General features: G+C 49.6%; 1 protein-coding gene across 2 annotated transcripts in view; it reads right to left on the bottom strand.

Annotated features, from left to right (window-relative positions):
- cux2b (cut-like homeobox 2b) overlaps positions 1-19,146 on the bottom strand; it is a 96,335-nt gene that overhangs the window by 52,306 nt on the left and 24,883 nt on the right. For both annotated transcript variants that reach the window (XM_069701585.1, XM_069701584.1), the window contains exon 2: positions 423-533. In XM_069701585.1, the coding sequence (XP_069557686.1) occupies positions 423-533 (111 nt within the window). The remainder of the gene's footprint in view (positions 1-422; positions 534-19,146) is intronic.

Here is a 19,146-nt window from a genome sequence, read left to right on the forward strand (position 1 = left end):
CCCTTTTTTTTTTTTTTTTGGTAAATGAGCCCCCCTTGGCCTCTCATCACACCGAGCCTGAGGCTAATGCTGCAAGGCCTCAGCATTTAAATATTAACCGAGCTTACAGGAAACGTCGGGGAGGGGGGAAGCTCGCCCCGACTCCTCACAACTGTTGTGCTCTGTTAACACACAGGTTATATACGAATGCAGATTTTTTTTATTTTTTTTTTTACAAAAGAAAGAAAGAAATATTTCCCTTGTTCGAAAGGTATATATATGTGCGGGGGCTTCGAGCAGCGGCGGTGACGCAGACAGCCTGGCGTTTACCTGCTGAGGTGAAGATGAGGAATGTGACACATACAGGTGAGATAATGGGGGAGGGAAGGGGGGGGAGGGAGGAGGGAGGAGGGAGGAGGGTAGAGTGAGTGCGTTCGACTCACCTCGGGGACATTTCTCTTGAACTCCCTGCTCAGCTCTACCAGGTGCTTGTGGGAATGTTCGCTCTCCTCTTGTCGACCCGCCAGCTCAGACGCCACAGAGTTTAGCTCCCTCTACAAACACACACACACACACACACACACACACACACACACACACACACACACACACACACACACACACACACACACACACACACACACACACACACACACAAAGAGAGAAGAAGAACAACAAAAAAACAGTGAGAGGAAGGGAGAGAAGCGAGAGAGACGGCACTTTAGGGAGCCTGCCAACGCTCATCCAGTAAAGCTTAAGAGTGTACATAAATAAAAATACACTGCTGAATATTAACAATGTAATCCTTCATGATCTCACAGCAGTAATACTTACAGCTCGCCCTGGCCCATAAATAATTAAGCCAAAATAAATCCAATGCCTACAGTAGCAGAAGGCCTTTTAGATAATCAGTATTTGAAATAATCAATATCGCTCGCAACGGCTATAGAGCGGGAGAGGGAGAGGGAGGGAGAGAGGGGAGGGGTTTGGAGTGGGGAGAGAGAGTGAAGAGGAGGAGGAGGAGGAGGAGGAAGAGTCACGTGTAGAGACCCAATAACCCGACAAACACCCTTACAAACAAATAGAGCCTTCCTTCTGAAAATGAAGCGCTGTTGTTATAAGCTCCGGCCGAGACCCCGATTCCAGCGAACAAAACGCCCTCGCCTGCCGCCGTAATCGCCGCGGGTCAGATCTATTTTCAGCCTCTTTTCAATCTCTCTCTCTTCCCCATCGCCTCTGCGCAGCCCGATCGTTATATCGATCCCGCATTGATTCTCCAATACGTGACCGCATAGCTTCCACCAAATGACCGCCCATTTTTTTTTTTTTTTTTTTTGCTATAACAACAGCCCTAAAGCTCCACCCTGGACAACATGTCTGATCCAACTATTCAAAGCTGTCTGTCTGTGCAGCGAGCCTCCACCCCCCCCCCCACTTACCCCTCTCCCCCCCCCCTACCCCTCCTCCACCTCATCAGAACCTTGCATTCATGCTGGACTCAGCTGCACCGCACGCCATCCGCAAATCCGATATTATCGATCCGTCATCCAATTCCCGGCTCTTTCAGCAAACAGGAAAAAAAAAAAAAAAAATAGAAGAAGAAGAAAGAGGAACACTGGTTCTAACTCTCCTGCACTGAAACGGACAACGTGTACGTTTTCGTCTCCTCTTTGTGATTATCAGTAATTGATGAGGATCTTCTCTTGTAACTGCCGGGTTACAATATATATATATATATATATATATATATATATATATAAAAGAAAAAAAAAGAAAAAGCAGAGTAAAGGGGGATTCAATTACCACTGTGAATTTATATATGACGCCGGGAAATTAAATTGACTGTGTTTTAATTAATCTGCAGTCTTACTTAAAGGCAATTTAATAAATCCTCACACAAGGAAAAAAGAAAAAAGACAAGAAAATTAAAGAATGAAACTTGAAGAGCCACGGCGGCGGCGGCGGCGGCGGCGGTCTCGCGGGACGGCGACAGGCTCGTCGGTCAGAAGAAAAAGACGGGACGCTAATTGAAAGGGCTGCTGGTTCAAGTCCCCGGACTGACGAGTCGGGGAAAGCAGAAAAATTAGTGTCGGGGAGTCTGAGACGATCCACTAAAACCTCGACAATATCTCTGCGAGCGAGGCACCTGACTGATATCACCTTGGCAGTCAAAGTTTGTTGGGAGACTTGCGAGGCCTTGAGGCCACTTTACAACCTTGGCAGTCTGTCGGCCGAGCGCTGCCTTGCTGCTGGAGGAGATGTAACCGGCGGTCTCCCGTGTCTTAAGTTACACCTTTTTACCGCCGCCCTTGCAATTCACTCGTGTTTTTTTTTTATTTATTTTTTTATTTTATTTTATTTTACTGGCTGCTGTCCATAGAAAAATCTCGCTCGAACAGAAAGGAAGAGCGCACTTGACGAGGGACCGGCACACATGTGGTGCAGTGTTTTTTTTTCCAACGATAGCGTTTATATAAACTCAAATCTTCCGACGCAGCGATCCGATTGGTCAACTGCGCATTTGAAACGTGCTTAAATCAGCGTGACATCACACCCTGCTCATCACTAGTAAATATCACTCCGCCATCTCAATGGGAACATATCGAATTTCATATAATATGCACTATAACGTTGTTTTTACTTGTTATAGGTCTATTGATTGTGAACCATTTGGCGAAATCGGGTCTCTTTTGGTCCTTTTTTTTTGTCGCTCCAAGCGACCGTACCGTAAAACTACAGATAGTCGCGCACTTAACATCCTAGCGGCGGCTGGCTTGACCGGTTTGGTTTTAACACGACACGGTGCTAAAGTCTTAAAAAAAACACGAGTCCGTCGATATCTTTTTTCATCAGATATCTTAGTTACAACGAGATTGTGCTAGCTGAGCAGTTCAGTGTTTCTACGTGCTGTATTTATTCAGTTTGAGAAACCGTCTCTGGAGAGCAATAAAAACCGACTAGATCTCGTCTCCGTTGCTGGGGTGGTTGCTAAGGGTCGTCACCACTTCCTGGAGTTGTAAACGCCGCGCACGTTGCGCAAGAGTCTGCTGACGCGACTGGTTGTGAAGTCGCACCCGGTGCGTTGCCGCGGAAACGGAGATCGCACTCACAAAGAATGTTTTATATTTCAGAGAGCGAATTTGCCGCACAATGTGAACACGTCTTAGATGACACGTTTTATTGAGTCGGTAACTTGCGGTGCCAACAACGACGTTGAAGCCGACCGTCTCGTGTTATGCTGCTAAAATAAACCACGGCGTCCGCGTTCGTCGAAACGAGAGAGAACTTCAGCAGTAATAGTTTAACGTTTCGCTTCGATTGAGACTCCTCTCATGTCTGTCTGCAACTAAACAGACTGTAGAAGTGAGAAATAGGATATATATATAAAATAGAGGCAAACTGCTCCTTATTGGTATTTCAGAGAGTGTGTGAGCCTTCGGATAAAAAAAAAAAACCTAAAAAAAACCAAAAGTGTTTTAAAAAGAGCTACAAATGCAGCTGTATTTTTCAGCAGATGACGGGGGTCGAGCTTTCTACCAAACATTTCATCGCCGCCACCTGTTCTCCCGCGTTTTTACACTTTGAAATTATCCCAATATTTAGGATACATTTGGTTTCGTGTGAAATGTGTCACTATATAAAAAAAAAAATTTTTTTTTTTGAAAAAGGCATCGGCTGCACCGGATAAGGCGACAGGACTTTATAAATTCCTGTTAGTCCTCACGAGTCCATCTGGGATGAGCCTTCCCGGAGATTAGAGAGTGGGCTTTCAGAAGCCGGCCAACCTCCACTAGATTCAAATGGCCCCGGACCGGCTAATCTTGCCAAGAGAAAATTCCTCTAGAAGTGACTTTGAGTGGATTTTATAAGTACTTAAGATATAACAGTGGGGTGATTCTAAGTCTGCCGGTGCTCCGGTGGCCCCTTCGCCGAAAGAGAGCCGGGCTCGCTTTTTTTTTTTTTTTTTTTTTTTTTTATTGCGGCTCAGCTGATGAGAGCGGCGGATACTCGTGCGGTGTGCAAGTCAAACAGCGCGATCATTATGGCACGGTTATTTTGAAAGCATCCCCACAGTTTCCAGACCATTACGACGGATGGGAGCCCGGGCAGCGGCCCATCAAATGAAAACCTACTGCCTGTCTCTCTGGAAAGAAGTGAGGCAGAACAGACTGTTTTGCTACTTTGGGTCGTCTCGCTCAGACGGATGATGGGAGGAACTCCACAATATATAGTGTTGCTGAAATAGCAGCGCTATCTCGGGAGACCAAAGAAAACTAAAGAAGATTTCTTTTATTTTTTTTTTATTTCTCCCTGCTGCTTCCTAATCAGACGTGATCCATTTCAACCTACAACCAGGGCACCTCTGAGATCCCCGATAAAATTCACTTATCTCCCTTCATTATGTCGCGCTTCATCTTTTATGAAATCATTTCAATGAACACTTTGGACGGGTTTAACAAAAAAAAAAAAAAAAAAAGGGAAGGAGGGAGGGGAAAAGGCGAAGATACAAAACTGGCTGTGCAAAAGAGGAAGAGGAGTTTCTGGGTAATCATTTGACAGGTTTTTTTTTTTTTTGTTTTTTTTTTAAAAAGGGGACGATTGGGACCGAATTTTCAGTGTGTGGCAGTCGGGTCAATATGGAGCTCCTGTCATTAAGCCTCTGCCAGTCAAACATCCAGCCATAATTGATGAGTTTCCCCCTGGGGAGGGGCGGAGCTGTCATTGGGGCTGGAGGGGCAGGAGAGAGGGATTTCGAGCACGGAACCGGTCCTGGTGTGCACGAGTCGATATGCGAAGGGGGGGGGGGGGGAGAGAAGCAATCTCGGTGACTTCTGACTCAAAACAAAAAAAAACAAAGAGCGAGAAACAGGAAGCTTATTGGTTTTAACAGGATAGACCTGCAGCCTATTGGCAGTCTGTAAATGGACTGGAAGCTCAATGAGGAATTTAAAAAAAAAGTAAAAAAAAAAAAGGCACACACATCCTTCGGCTTTAGAGAAACTGCAGGCCGCGGCCTTCTGATGGACCTCGTGTAGTCGGGAGCCCCTCACATGATCTGACAGGCGGCCATTTAATGCTGCATTAAGAGGTCTCAGGTTTATGTTAAGTGTTGTTGCAGCAGAGGCTGCGGGCGCCGCGTCCCGTCAGACTGGAGACTGGGTGAGAGATAAAGCAGGCAAGAAAATTGGAGGGGCCAAACAAATCTGCAACGAGACAAAGCGGCGAGGATTATGACATAAGCCGGTCGTCAAGTATGTTATGTTTCGTTTAAATGACGGGCGGGCGAGTTGGGGTTGTATTGTAGGCAGCAAAAAAAACACCCAAAAAAAAAACACAACAACTGTACAATCAAATCCAAAGACAATCGCTCTCGAGAAAGAAAAAAAAAACCAAAAAAAACGCGGGCGCTCACTAATGTATTGTGTTGGAGTAGATTTGACATTGATTCATTAAACCTAGCTCATCTTGATTACATCTGTAGTGGTAAGCTATTTTCTGGCCTTTCACAAAAGACAAGCCATGGTGGAAAAAAAAAACGTTGACAACCGGGAGGGGGGGGGCGAAATGGGGGGGGGGGGGGGCTGGGGAATAACTACCAAGGTACTGCAATGAGGTAGACTGAGTCAAAATCACTATTGTGTGCACTGGGCTTGGACAGCACAAATTAAAGTGGAGAAAGGAAAAAAAAAAAATATAGGGAAAGGAGGAGGAGAGATGAGGAAAATGCAGATGGGGTATTATTTTTCTTTTTGTATCCCATCTAATTGCAATCATAGGCAGATGTCTGAAAGTGTGACAGCATCAGCAGAATTGCTGCTGAGAGCACAGAATCTTTGTCTAAAAATAATCAGACATTCTGTGTGCTGCTGTTTGTTATAATGGTAATCGATGCTGGAGGCTTTGAATTCCATCAATTTATAGATCCACTCTGTTCTGCCTGGTGACTGTACTGCCTCACAACCCCCCACACCCGCAATACGCACACCGACGCAAAACAACACACACACACACACACACATGCAGAAGACACATGCGACATCCGCACACGGAGGGCTGCGGCGAGGCAGAGCAGGAACCGGTGTGTGTGTGTGTGTGTGTGTGTGTGTGTGTGTGTGTGTGTGTGTGTGTGTGTGTGTGTGTGTGTGTGTGTGTGTGTGTGTGTGTGTGTGTGTGTGTGTGTGTGTGTATGTGTGATTAAGATAAGTATAGTTTCCTTTCATACATTCCTTATCGCCTCCCCATTCTCTGTGAGGCACGAGATTGTCCATAGCTGCCTCAGATTAGCCTCACATCTCAGACGCCACATTTTGAGAGGGCGGGCTGATCAATAAATCAAATCACCACAATCAATGGCCCCAATCACTGCAGTCTAGTCTGGCCTCAACATTATTACTGGCAGCCCCCCCCCCCCCCACACACACACACACACACACCCACCAGCCACTGAGGGAGGTCAGCGAGAGAGAGAGAGAGAGAGAGAGAGAGGTTTGATGGGGAGGGATGGAGGCGCCTGTCCATACGAAAGAGGTCCAAAAATGAACTCTTATCTGGCCTCCTTGGGCTGAGCATCAGTTAAGGCTGCAACAAACAAGACAACACGCGCGCGCGTGTGTGTGTGTGTGTGTGTGTGTGTGTGTGTGTGTGTGTGTGTGTGTGTGTGTGTGTGTGTGTGTGTGTGTGTGTGTGTGTGTGTGTGTGTGTGTGTGTGTGTTGGGCCGTCCAGACAAGGCAGCGCGCGGGAGGAGCCGCTGACCTCCGTGACCCCGAGCCAAGAACGTGAGCCGAGCGAGCGGCCTCTGACAGGGGAAGCACTGGGGGTGGGGGGGAGGGAGGTGGGGGGCGGGGAGGGGGCTGCTTTCACCTGGCATCTCCATCTGCTTCCCCCCCAGACTGCTGCTCCATCACTTTTACTCTCCGTCAGACCGGCCAGAGCTGCTCTAATTCGCAGTGCTGGTCGACCGCGCCGCCGTCAAATCATACGAGCATTAAGCATTACGATGATTCATAAAAAAAAAAAAAAACACACACACAAAAAATACACAAATTCACAAAAAATACTACAAAAATGGCACCAAAACGTGGCTACCGATGTTAAAATGCTAAAGTAGCCGCTGTAGTTTTGACCATAGACTGTCTATAAGAATGGATGTCGTCTCCAGGTCTGAAAAGTGAAGCCAATGTGGAAGTGCCTTAAAGTGCAATACCGCTGAGGGCCACTAGGGGCTGGCGCCAAAAAAACACGCTCTCACTAATTAACTCAAAGTGGAACAACTTCTCTCATGAAAAAACAAAGTCAATATGTTTTTTTACACCTTTTGATCAGCGTCTTGGTCCTTCTTGAAAAAAATTCAATAACTAATTAGATATTAGGCATCAAAGAGAGGTCCGCTTTGATTGACAGGCCCGGGGTGCGGTCAGGTTTCAGGTACAGGTGGGCGGGGCATAGAGTCCTCAGTTCGCTCTGTTTACTTTTAGTTCGTACTGCAGCTACTCGTACAAAGTACTGTTACATGTAGTATGTGTACAATTGGTCTGAAAAATGAGGCCAATGCAGAGGTACCTTAAGATGCAATACCACCGAGTGCCACTAGAGGTCGGCTCCATAAGCTCCCATTCAACTTCTCTCATAAAAGTCAATAAAATGTCTCCACGAGTTATCTCGGTGTTGTTAGCTGAAGTCGCTCCTTCTTATTCGTCCCCCCCCCCCCAACTCGCCCAAATATGGTCACTTCCTGCTCCAAACATGTTTCGGGGTTGGTAAAAGAATCTTTCACGCCGTTTCCTTCCCGCCGCCTCACGAGCCCCCGACGGGGTCCCGACACCTCACGTTGGGAACCCGCAGATCACCTGCACGGCCGGCACGTGTCCACTCTGCAGCAGCAAACGCAGACTCCGCCGTGCAGAAAAAAACATGGAGGTAAGCGTATATAGATGGCGAGGACTTACCAACGAGGAAAATCACATTTCATTTTGACACCTCTCTAAACTCTGGACTGGAAAGTCTGATAAATCATCCAAAATAATTAATCCCCAGTCAGTCAGGCTGTCTTCAAACAGCATGCTAAATCTTACAAAAGGAAGGAGAAGCGTGTGAGCGTTACAACCATCAGCAAAAGGTGTGACTGGTGTTGTCAGCCATTATTCGTCATACCCTGCTTCATTTAGAGAGTTTTTGGCGCCTGATGCACCAGAGCACAGCCTACTTGTCAACACTTCTCTCTCTTTAAATCCACACACACACACACACACACACACGATTAATATATATATATATATATATTTCTCATTAATGTACCGGTGGCACATCTATGTACGATCGGGGCGGCTGTAATTCCATTTATTGTCACGTGTTATTCCACCTCCCCAAAAAAAAAAAAAATAGCATCAAGCGGTATCGTGGAAAACATCTCATCACGGCCTCTTTTCAAGCCGTCCCCAGCATCTGCTCCGAATCCGATGAATAACTTTAAACGTCCTCCAATTAGAAACTTCAAATTACAATCTGTGACTGAATGCTCTGAAAACGGAGGGGCCAATTACAAAACCTTATATATCATCATTAAGGCCCGAGCATTGTTCTGCTCCTTTTCAAACTCTGCGGTCACAATCAGGGTGTCTATTGTCGTCGCGTGGTACACGGCGGGGTGACTAATTACACAGTCCCGTGATTCATTAGCAGAGTGGTGGGTTGAAACCTGAGAGGAGGCGCGACAACCCCGAATGATCGGGGACGTGAACGCGAGAACGAAAGAACAGCCCGCGCGCGAGAGTATCGGGGAAAAAAAAAAAAAAAATTGGGGACAGCGTTTGTTTTCCATGTTTTGTGTGCGTGCACCCCGCGGGGTGTCGGGGTGGGTGGGTGGGTGGGGGAGGTGGGTGAAGGGGGGGTGGGGGGGGGGGGAGACACGTCTCTCTGAAGCTTCACCATCGAGGTCAGCGAGGAAAAGCTCCGGAAGACGCCGACGCCGCCGCCGCCGCGATGGCCCACTTTCACCCGAAACGACGAGCTAACCTGCGATTGTTTATTCTCTCTTAAGAAATGTCAATCTGTTCGCTCTCAGGTGTGCTGCTCTTCCTCTTGTTTTTGTTGTTTTCTCCCCCCCCTTTCCTCCCCCCCCCTCCACCCCCCCACCCGCTACTCCCCTCCGTTTTTTTTTTTTTTTTTTTTTTTCCCTTGTCGATTGCAGCGAGATCAAAGCGACGCCGTTGGAAGAATCTGAATATTTCAGGTGTGGAGAGAGGAGCTCGCGTTTCACACCACCTGTGCAGCGCTGAGAGACGGGTCCCTCCTCTCGCTCAGACTCGGTTAGCGGGTGGGAGGGGGGAAGGTGGAGGTGGTGGAGGAGGAGGAGGAGGGGGGGGGGCCCCCGGGGCCCGGCGACATAAAAACCGGGGCCACCTGTCTGAGGGAGAGGGAACACTCCTTCACCCTCCCCTCCTCCTCCTCCTCCTCCTCCGCAACGCACTTTCATTTTACAGCATTTGAACCAAAAATAAAGGAATCTAAATAGAGCGGTGAAAGTGGGAATAAAAAGCGTCTCCGACAACAAGCAGCCGAGAGCTTTGAGCTCCGTCACAGATCCGGCAAAGACGAGTCCCACCGCCACCGCCGCCGCAGAAACGGGAGCAGCCGCGTGAAAAGGGCAGCTTATACAGGAATCGTTTTATCCACCCCCCCCCCTCCACCCACACACACACACACACACACACACACACACACACACACACACACACACACCCCCGTTGTGCGGCAGAAGGTAGCGCTCGTGTATTAAGCGGGCGAGCGCCGGTCAAGAGAGTCGGCGGGATTACTTTCTGACAAAACAAAAACCCACGACAGGCAGCGAAGGGAGGAGGGAAGGTCTGCGAGATGATTCTCATCAAATCACCGGGGCCGCCACGTCTGACCCAAAGCAAATAAAAAGCCCCCCACCCCCACCCCTCCACCCTCCACCCTCCACCCCCGCCCTCCCGCCACGGTGTCCGCGGCCCGCCCCACCAGCTTGATGTAGCAGCTCTCCTTGGAGGGGCCGTGTGCCTTGACATGTGTGCATGTGTAAGCACTTGTGAGAGCGCACGTGTGTGTGTGTGTGTGTGTGTGTGTGTGTGTGTGTGTGTGTGTGTGTGTGTGTGTGTGTGTGTGTGTGTGTGTGTGTGTGTGTGTGTGTGTGTGTGTGTGTGTGTGTGTGTGTGTTCCACGCTGCCGCTCTTCTTTATTTTATTTTTTTTTTCCAGCCACGTCTCTCAAAAGGGCCGTAAAGTCTTTACAGCAAATTCCTTACATTCATCTGTGTCAGAGCGCTCGGCACACATTAGGCGTTTACACGGGAGGAAACACAATCTATTTGATGCTACACTGCCCACACGTCCAGAGCCCTCCTCTCCAAACCCCCCCCCCCCCACCCCCCATCACCCCACGCTGGAGATTCACAGTGTTTAACTTCCATTTCATATTCCGAACAGGCAGGCGAGGCGAGGCGAGGCGAGGACGGGCGAGGCGAGGCGAGGTGCGAGGGAATGGACTCCATCTTTTGCTGTAAATCAGCGTTTAAACACCCGACTGAATGTAATCTGGAAAAAGTCAACAAGAGGCCGGCTCGCATTACGCCGCTCCAGATATTTGCTTTTTTTTAAAAAAATTATTCTGTAATGCCGCGATTGATTTTTGTTGTTGTTGTTGTTGTTGTTTGTTGTTGTTGTTCTCCCCCCTCCCACCTTTATGATGTATGCAAACGGGGAGCTGCGAGAAGTCACACTTCGTTTTTACCCCCTCTCCTCCAACATCCCCCCCCCCTCCCCCTCCTCCACCCTCCCGGCCCACGCCGCTCCCCATCTTTTAATATCAGGGGGTGCTTATGAGAACAAGTGGAGGTTAATCTGAGGAGCGGGTCGGCTCTTTGTAAATGTCAGCTGGGAGATCCGGGGCCTTCTCTTATTACCGCACTAAACCAACACGGCTGACGGCTTCCAGAGACGGATGTGTGACTCCGAGGTGTCGTGCCCCTCTCCTCCTCCCCCCCCCCTCCCCACTTCTTCTCAACCACCATCACGCACCGAGGCCCCATCACAGAAAACCTTATTAATCAATCGATCTATCGCCATAAATCAGACCGGCCTTTGATTGTATCAGCAAGGCGCGCGATCAATCAATTAGCCGGGACCTATAGCGGCCCAATTTGCCTAAAGAAAGATGAATGCCGGCCACCACCCCCCCCTCCCCCTCCCCTCCCCCCATCATCCATTCGGTTGTCCCGTTTACCCATCAAACACGGCCGCTGTTGACTCCCCGAGCCCGACGTGCATCCTCTTATTGATTTCCGCAGATTAAACTTGCAAAAAAGGAAATCAAAGGACATTTAACTGACTGGGAATAATTCTGCCTTCATGTGCGAGCGAAGTAGATTCTGTGTGCCGCCGTCGTTTGATGGCGTCGCCTCGCATCATCAAAAACAATCGTAAACATTTCAGATCCGGCATACGGAGCGGCGGCTGCAGAGGAGGAAAGCTTGTTGTTGTTTTTTTTTTGTTGGGGGGGGGTTCAGACAGGCAGGCAAATCAGATTTAGTTTTTTCAAATCAGATCTTCAGAACAAACCGTCTGTACCATTACTTGAAAGTGAACGGATCGGATTTGGCGCGTCCAGACGGCACCGGAACACTTTCCATCCTAAACGGGCGCCATCTTGGCTGCGTGGAGGAAAAAGGGGGGCGGGGCCACCGACCTAGAGGATTTTTCCAAATTAAGGTTCCTGAACATCACACGGAAGTGTTCCTTTTTCACGAACCGCTGCCGGACGGAAGAACCAGCGAGTTCGTCGAGTGAACCGGAGGGCACGAAGACGCGTCGATTTCCGGGTGAAATATGAACCGAAGCTGCGGATATTTTGGCGAGGCGACGCGGAGAAATCCGATCTGAGCCGGCGGACCGAAGATCGGATCTGCGGAAATCTGATCGGAGTCGCGTTTCAAAAACCACCTCCCGAATCTGATCTGCATTTCATGTGTTTTTCCGCTGTTCAGACTTTCAAAAAAAAAATCAAAACTGCACGTGACAAAAAATAAATAAATAAATCAAATCTGATATCAGACCGGCAGTCTGAACATCGCCGGAGTGAGCTGAAACCCACAGTGGGACGAATCACGGATTATTAGTAGTCAAACCTACCAGGGTTTATATGGCAAGGCGATGGGGAGTATGGGGGGGGTGGTGATGGTGGTGGTGGTGGTAGTGGTGGGGGCGGGTGGTGGACCGAGACTGAGCGAGGAAACAGCTGGGTGAGCAAACTGTTGGAAAACATGTGTATAATGACATATTTGTTTCATATTTTATCCCAACTGTGAATTCCAATCCACATTTCGTGACACCAGCTGCCTCGGTCCAGCGCCTCCCATCTGCAGCTCCGGTGTCAGGACGTCTCCCGGGACGGGCTGGGAAGAACTTTGGGGACGACGAGAAAAAAAAATAAATAAAAAAAAACCCCGACAGGAGCAAGTAGAGCACGACCGAGTGTGGGCTGCCTCGGAGCCGCGGCGTGCTTCTCCCCGAGCGGCGGCGGCGGCGGGCGGCGGAGACATGGCAGACATGCGGAGAGGAAAGAAGCTTCCCCGGGGAGAAAAGCTGTGTTGGGATTAGAGCCCACCACCACCACCACCACCACCACCACCCACCGGACCCGGTTCTGCTTCACACCCTCGGACCCTGCTGAGTTACAGCCAAGGGAGGTGGAGGAGGGGGTGGGTTTCGGGGGAGGGGGGGAGGAGGGGGAGGGCAAACCGAGCTATCTGTTGGTGGGCTTTTACAGTTCTGCCCAATCTCACCAAGCCTCCCCGTGTAATTAGAGATAAAGACAGAGGGCTCGGCTACTCAACCTCAATTCTCCCGGCTTCACACAAGGCTGCCCACCCGGAGCCCCCAAGAGGGAAACCCCCCCCCCCCCCCCCTCCCCTCCCCTCCCCTCCCACACACACACACACACACACACAACTCTGCTGCCACTACTCCAGCTCTCCCGGATACAGCTCCCCATCATCTCCCGACCCAACTGTTCCACCGACTAAACATTTAAGATGCTCCACGGTACGGTACATGACCGCGATTGATTGGCGTTCAGATGCGAAGCGTCCCGTAGCAGTGCAGCAGCGTGGGGGTTCGTGTTGTCTTCCCCGACATCACCCACATATTGTGCGCGCGCGCGCGTGTGATTTCTCCAGGTAAACAATAACGGCGGCAAGTAAGTAATTTTTCTTCATCCAGGATAAACGTTTAGAGGATAGAGCGGAAGGAGGAACTCTCGACTGTATTCAAGAAACATAAAATTATACTATATGGGGCTTGGGGGGGGGGGGGGAGGTTGAGGGGGGATCCATTATTCATCTCAGATACATTTTTCATTTAAGGAGTGGGCTGGATATGAGCAATGATGAATGCATCGCACCGGGATGCAATTTGTATGTAAAATAACAGAAGATTACAGAATATGTTTTAAGTGCAAATGCAGTTTGTTTGCCATCGAGGTAGAAAAAAATACATTCCTACCCCCCAAAAAAAAAAGGAATGAGACCCGAAGAGTCGTGATGGCGCCTCATTAAATCGCTTACAGCCCCGCTAGCTCGTAGGCCGAAACCCTCGCCGCCCTCCCTCCCCCCCCGGTTCCTCGGGAAGGAGGCTCGCGACGCCGGAGTGATGAACGAGCCGACCGGAGTCCATTTTCATTCGCACGACCTCTCGGCGCGCCGTTCGAAAACATGCGGGGGGGGGGGGGGGGGGAATAAGTACGGCGACTAACCGGGGCTAATTCAACTCTCGCTTTCCTCGGAGGCCCGGCACCTCCGCGCCGAGAACACACACACACACGCACACACACACACACACACACACACACGCACACACACACACACACACACACGTCCACGCACAAGTGCACACGCAACATACTGGCGGTGTTTTTCGCGGCCTGCCAGGCTTCCCCACATGTTCCTCTCAGGACCCGATCTCTCTCCTCATCGGCTCCACTCACTGCACACCGTTTCAATTCAGAGCGTCTCGAAGACACACACACACACACACACACACACACACACACACACACACACACACACACACACACACACACACACACACACACACACACACACACACACACACAAAGAGCCTTCACACACACCCCCCTCTCCCCCTACACCACCCTACACCACCCCCGACGTGCACTCGAAACGTACGGAGATTGAATACAGCCCCTCTTCCCCTCCAACACAAGACATGCCCACCACAGAGCATGTAATACAACTCATTACCGGGCACACGGGGTTTAGAGGAGAAAGGGGGCTGCGATGGGAGAGACCAACAAGCACAGCTGGGTGGGGGTGAGTGTGTGTGGAGGGAGGGGTGGGGCGGGGGTGGGGTGGGGTGGGGTGGGGGAGGTGGACGACACACCAACATCTCCATCCTTCTCCACACAGGTCTAAAACCGGCCTTAATAACTAAAGCAACTCCATTGATTTTTTTTTTTCTTTCTCTCTCTCTCTGAAATAAGTGTTATAGGAGGGAAACCAGAAATACAGTCCCCCCCCCCCCACACACACTCCTCTTCCCTCCCCCTCCCCACCCCATCGGTCGCCTATTCTTTGATTTTACATGCATTCAGAGGTTAATTCAGGTCTCACAAGTACGACTTCCCCTTCCTGCCTCTCTCTCTCTCTCTCTCTCTCTCTCCCATAAGCAAAACTCTGTCCAGTCACAAAGAGGTGGAGGTGGAGGGGGGGGGGGGACAGTGGTATCTGGGTCAGCCGCATTGATCTCAGCTCCAGCGCTGCACGCCTCCAGAGGTCAGAGGTTTTGTTTTGTGTGTCCTGACAAGAGAGCAGTAGAGTTTTGGTTGTTTTTTTGTGTGTGTTTTTTTTTTTTTTTTTGGGGGGGGGGGGGGTCGTGGTACCACGTGGAGGGCAGAGAGAGAGAGAGAGAGAGGAGGGCTCTAATCCAGCGCTGGCACAGGAAGCCCTCGGTGAACCTTCCTTAACCTCCGGGCGATCGCATGACCCGAGGCGAAGCATTACACAAATTAAAAAGACATGAACTTCAGGAGCGTCGGAGTTTTTCCGGCACGCAATCAATGGGGCCACAGGTGCAAACGTTTTCTGCACTGCCAGTGAAATGCCGGGTTATGTTCCTCCCCCCCCACCTCCTCTTGTCCTCTTCCTCCTCTTAGGATTACAGTGGAACCTGTTTTTTGTTGTTGTTGTTGTTTTTTGCACTGTGTTCATGTTAATGTCAGCAATAATAAAGACCTGCAGCGCAAGAAACAATAAAAAAATAAGTAAATAAATTAAAAAAAACGAGAGCGAGTCGGAGACAGCTTTTTTTTGGGGGGGGGGGGGGAGTTTCTCGGAGGTGGGCTCTGCAACCGGGACGGAGAAGGGGCAGGATGTTGAGGAGTCTTGTCAACTTCTTCCTTCTCTCTCCTCCGCCCTCCATCCCACCCCCCCCACCCACCCTCCATCCCTCCCCCCCTCGTCTGCTCCGGCGTTTCGCTTGCCTCAGACTGAGAGGGGAGCAAATGGGCCTAATTCACACTGGCTGTGTGCGAGTGTCTCTGCTGTCGAGCAGCGTGAGCGGGAATTAGATCTATGGTTTGTAGCCTTCATCCCTTCCCAGACAGACTTGTTCCGGCTCAGAGGCGCTGCCTAATCCGCACCTCTCTCCCGCTTGCACTCCCGGAAAATGACTTCACACAGCTGCCTCAAACGCCCAACGCAGCAATTCTCGTCTGACTGAACTCCCCCCCCCCCCCACCCCCACCCCCTTCCTCCGCTTTACTCAGAAATAAAAAAAATAAAAAAAATAAAAAAAAAACTCAGCAGACCTCCCATAGCTCATTTAACATACCAATTCCTCCCAAAAGCCCACCCTGCAACCCCCCACCCCTTCCACCCTCCCCGCTCCCCACCTCCTCCCTCCTCCGAGATGAAAACAACAAGGAAAACAACTAGAGCCCCACTTGATAATTTAAGGGGCTCTTTTCTCCGGAGAGCTGTCAAAAAATCAGACGTACAGTTGGAGGAATTCAAAGAGCCAGGAGGCACCTTGCTCTCACATGTCTCTGGGACTATTACCAGCCACACATAAGACTTTCTTTTTTTTTTTCTTTCTTTTTTTTTAAGGACTGTACGCGAGTCACCTGAGGGGCAGCGTGGCCACTTCCGTGACCCTCGATCCGACCGAGCGGACGGGAAGTGAATTAAGAAACCGAACGTTGATCCACGTCGAGGACTCTGGGAACGCGAAGCCACGCGAGTTCTCACGTTAAAAAAAATATATATATATAAATATACACACAACAACCCAGATCTCGACCCAGGTGGTTTCTTCCAAAGTCGTCGTCGAGGACACAGAACCGCACCAGATAGCCTCGCCGGCCCGCTTGGGTCGTGGAGGGGGAAACTCAGGGGGGATGAGGGGTGGGGGTGGGGGGGTGGGAGTGATAATGGCGAAGGGGCCACTCAGACAAACATTCCAGCCTCGAGGACAGGAAACAGGCGAGGGGTCCTTCGTCTGAACAGAAAGCCCGAACCTAATGGCTTTCATCTGTTTTTTACGAGCCACCGCACCTACAACAGAGTCGGCCATGACGCCTCGCAGGTCCTTCACCTGCTTTTTGTCCTTTTTCTGCAGAGAAAACCTGCGACAAAAGACCCGTCTGCTGGTGGGAAGTGATTGTTAAGAGCCATTTAGGGTCTCTAAGGGGGGTGGGGGGGGTGGAGTTAAATTAAGTGTATTTCTAGACGGGAAGAAAAAAAAAAAAAAAAAAAAACTGCGGCAAACATTGTCTTCCATATGCTCAAACTGAAGCATTTATAAGCAAGTCAAGTGATGCTGCAAAGAAATGCAGTCTAGTTCTGGAGAACTCCTGAGGCAGCAGCGAGAAACAAGTGATATTACAAGAAAAGGAGAATGATTAAAGCCTAATATGGCATAGTCGAGAGGGGAGAGAGAGGTGATTTATCCCTTCACGGCCTTTTGACACTAAATTAAACTGTTGAGTCCATTCCCCCGTGCCAGCTAGTTATCTTTCCAGGCTAATTTAACACTATAATTTACATTCCATATAAAATACATCCTGATGTGGCGCTGTCAAGGCCGTACATCATTTTGCAGAGAGTGCTCCAGTTTCAGTGAAAAGGACAGAATTAGATCATATTCATGATGCAATTAAACACTTCAGTGGGAATCGATGTAAAACCGATGAGCCCTGAAAACAATGCATATGGCTGAGAACATTAGAACACATTACCTACCCTTGGATCCCACGCTCCACAGACGCAATTTAAAAATCCTCCACTACTCCACTCTCCGTCTCTCCAGATTCATAACGCACGGCGGTAATAAATGAATTTTTCACAAAATTATTCAACTACTAAATTGCCCATGGTAACTGAGTATCAGATGAAAGTGATGTGAATTATTAAGTAGGGAAACTGTTTGTTCTCACCGTGGGTGTAATAATTGGCCAAATGAGGGAGAGAAGAGGGTGCGAGAGGGGCAGGTTACAGTAAAAAAAAAAAAAAAAAAAAAAAAAAAAATTAAAAAGGGAGATCTCATAAACATAAACATCAGCGTTGATGTAAAAAAAAAAAAAAATGTATTAAAAAAAATGGGAAAACTCTCGTCTGCCGCCCCCGGGGGCCTCCAGCTGGGATGATGGTATCGACCGATTTTCCCCCGAGGGCGGCAGTGTGGGTTTTTCTTATGAATGCAGAGAGCAGAGGGGAGAACATTGCGATGCGCCGCTGCCGCCGCCGCCACATGTTCCCGTGTAAAGCTGGCAACAGGCCCCTCCGTCGCTGGCACACAAACAAAAAAAAAACACTGCAACAGCCAGCCATGTGTTACACCACCTCACCACACTTTACATAATCAGACAGACAGCGCAGCAGACCACACACTCACACCGCTCCACTCCAGATCACATCAACTACCTGTCACGCTGCTCGCCACACACGTCACACTCACTTTGATTGGCTTAGGGGAGCACAGATTCACACGCAAAAACAACTAACTACAGAAATGTCCATTTTAAATCCTATTTCCATTCGTCGCCATTCGCCTTCACCAAAACTGTCTTTTATTTTCCCAAAGCCCCAAAACTTGTTGATGGTGAGAAAGCAGACAAATGTAATGAAATTCTGAATTTAAGAGCCATACAGGGGGGCCAGAGGTGCAGCAATTTGTAACCATTTCTGACAGGATGAGTTGGCCTCTCCAACTGAAACAGTAATTATGCTTAATGGTCCTTTAATCTGTCCATCAGGCAGGAGGTGAGCAGCCGGGTCAGCCTAAAGTGCTCCAGGCGTCACGGCGTGTCAGGGTACGAGTCGGACGGGGTGAGGTGCTCCACGAGGAGTGCCAGGAGCGCGCGCTTCACTACACAACATCAGCGGGACAACGAGGCCTCCTTCCAACACACACATTAGTCAACACACCTACCGATCGCCTCCTGCATTAAAAACAAAAAACAAAAAAAAACACCCACAGCTGGGCGACGAGAGGGAAAAACATGTTCCCTGTTTAAGTGCGAAGTGAGCAAATGAGTGCGGAGGCGACCCGGTGTCACGGCAAAACGTGAAATGGACGCGACGGGCCACGAAACCAAAACGTGAAATAGACACGCTGATCCACTACGGCAAAACGTGAAATAGACATGCTGGCCCACTACGGCAAAACGTGAAATAGACACGCCGGCCCACTACGGCAAAACGTGAAATAGACACGTTGGCCCACTACGGCAAAACGTGAAATAGACACACCGGCCCACTACGGCAAAACGTGAAATAGACACGCCGGCCCACTACGGCAAAACGTGAAATAGACACACCGGCCCACTACGGCAAAACGTGAAATAGACACGTTGGCCCACTACGGCAAAACGTGAAATAGACACGCCGGCCCACTACGGCAAAACGTGAAATAGACACACCGGCCCACTACGGCAAAACGTGAAATAGACACACCGGCCCACTACGGCAAAACGTGAAATAGACACGCAGGTCCACTACGGCAAAATGTAAAATAGACACGCCGGTCTACTACACCAGAACGTGAAATAGACACGTAGGTCCACTACGGCAAAATGTGAAATAGACATGCTGGCCCACTACACCAGAACATGAAATA

Source organism: Brachyistius frenatus, unplaced genomic scaffold (genome assembly GCF_029030835.1).
Source record: "Brachyistius frenatus isolate BFR_SWC_R1_liver_20210118 unplaced genomic scaffold, ASM2903083v1 Contig_37, whole genome shotgun sequence".
Lineage (NCBI taxonomy): Eukaryota > Metazoa > Chordata > Actinopteri > Embiotocidae > Brachyistius > Brachyistius frenatus.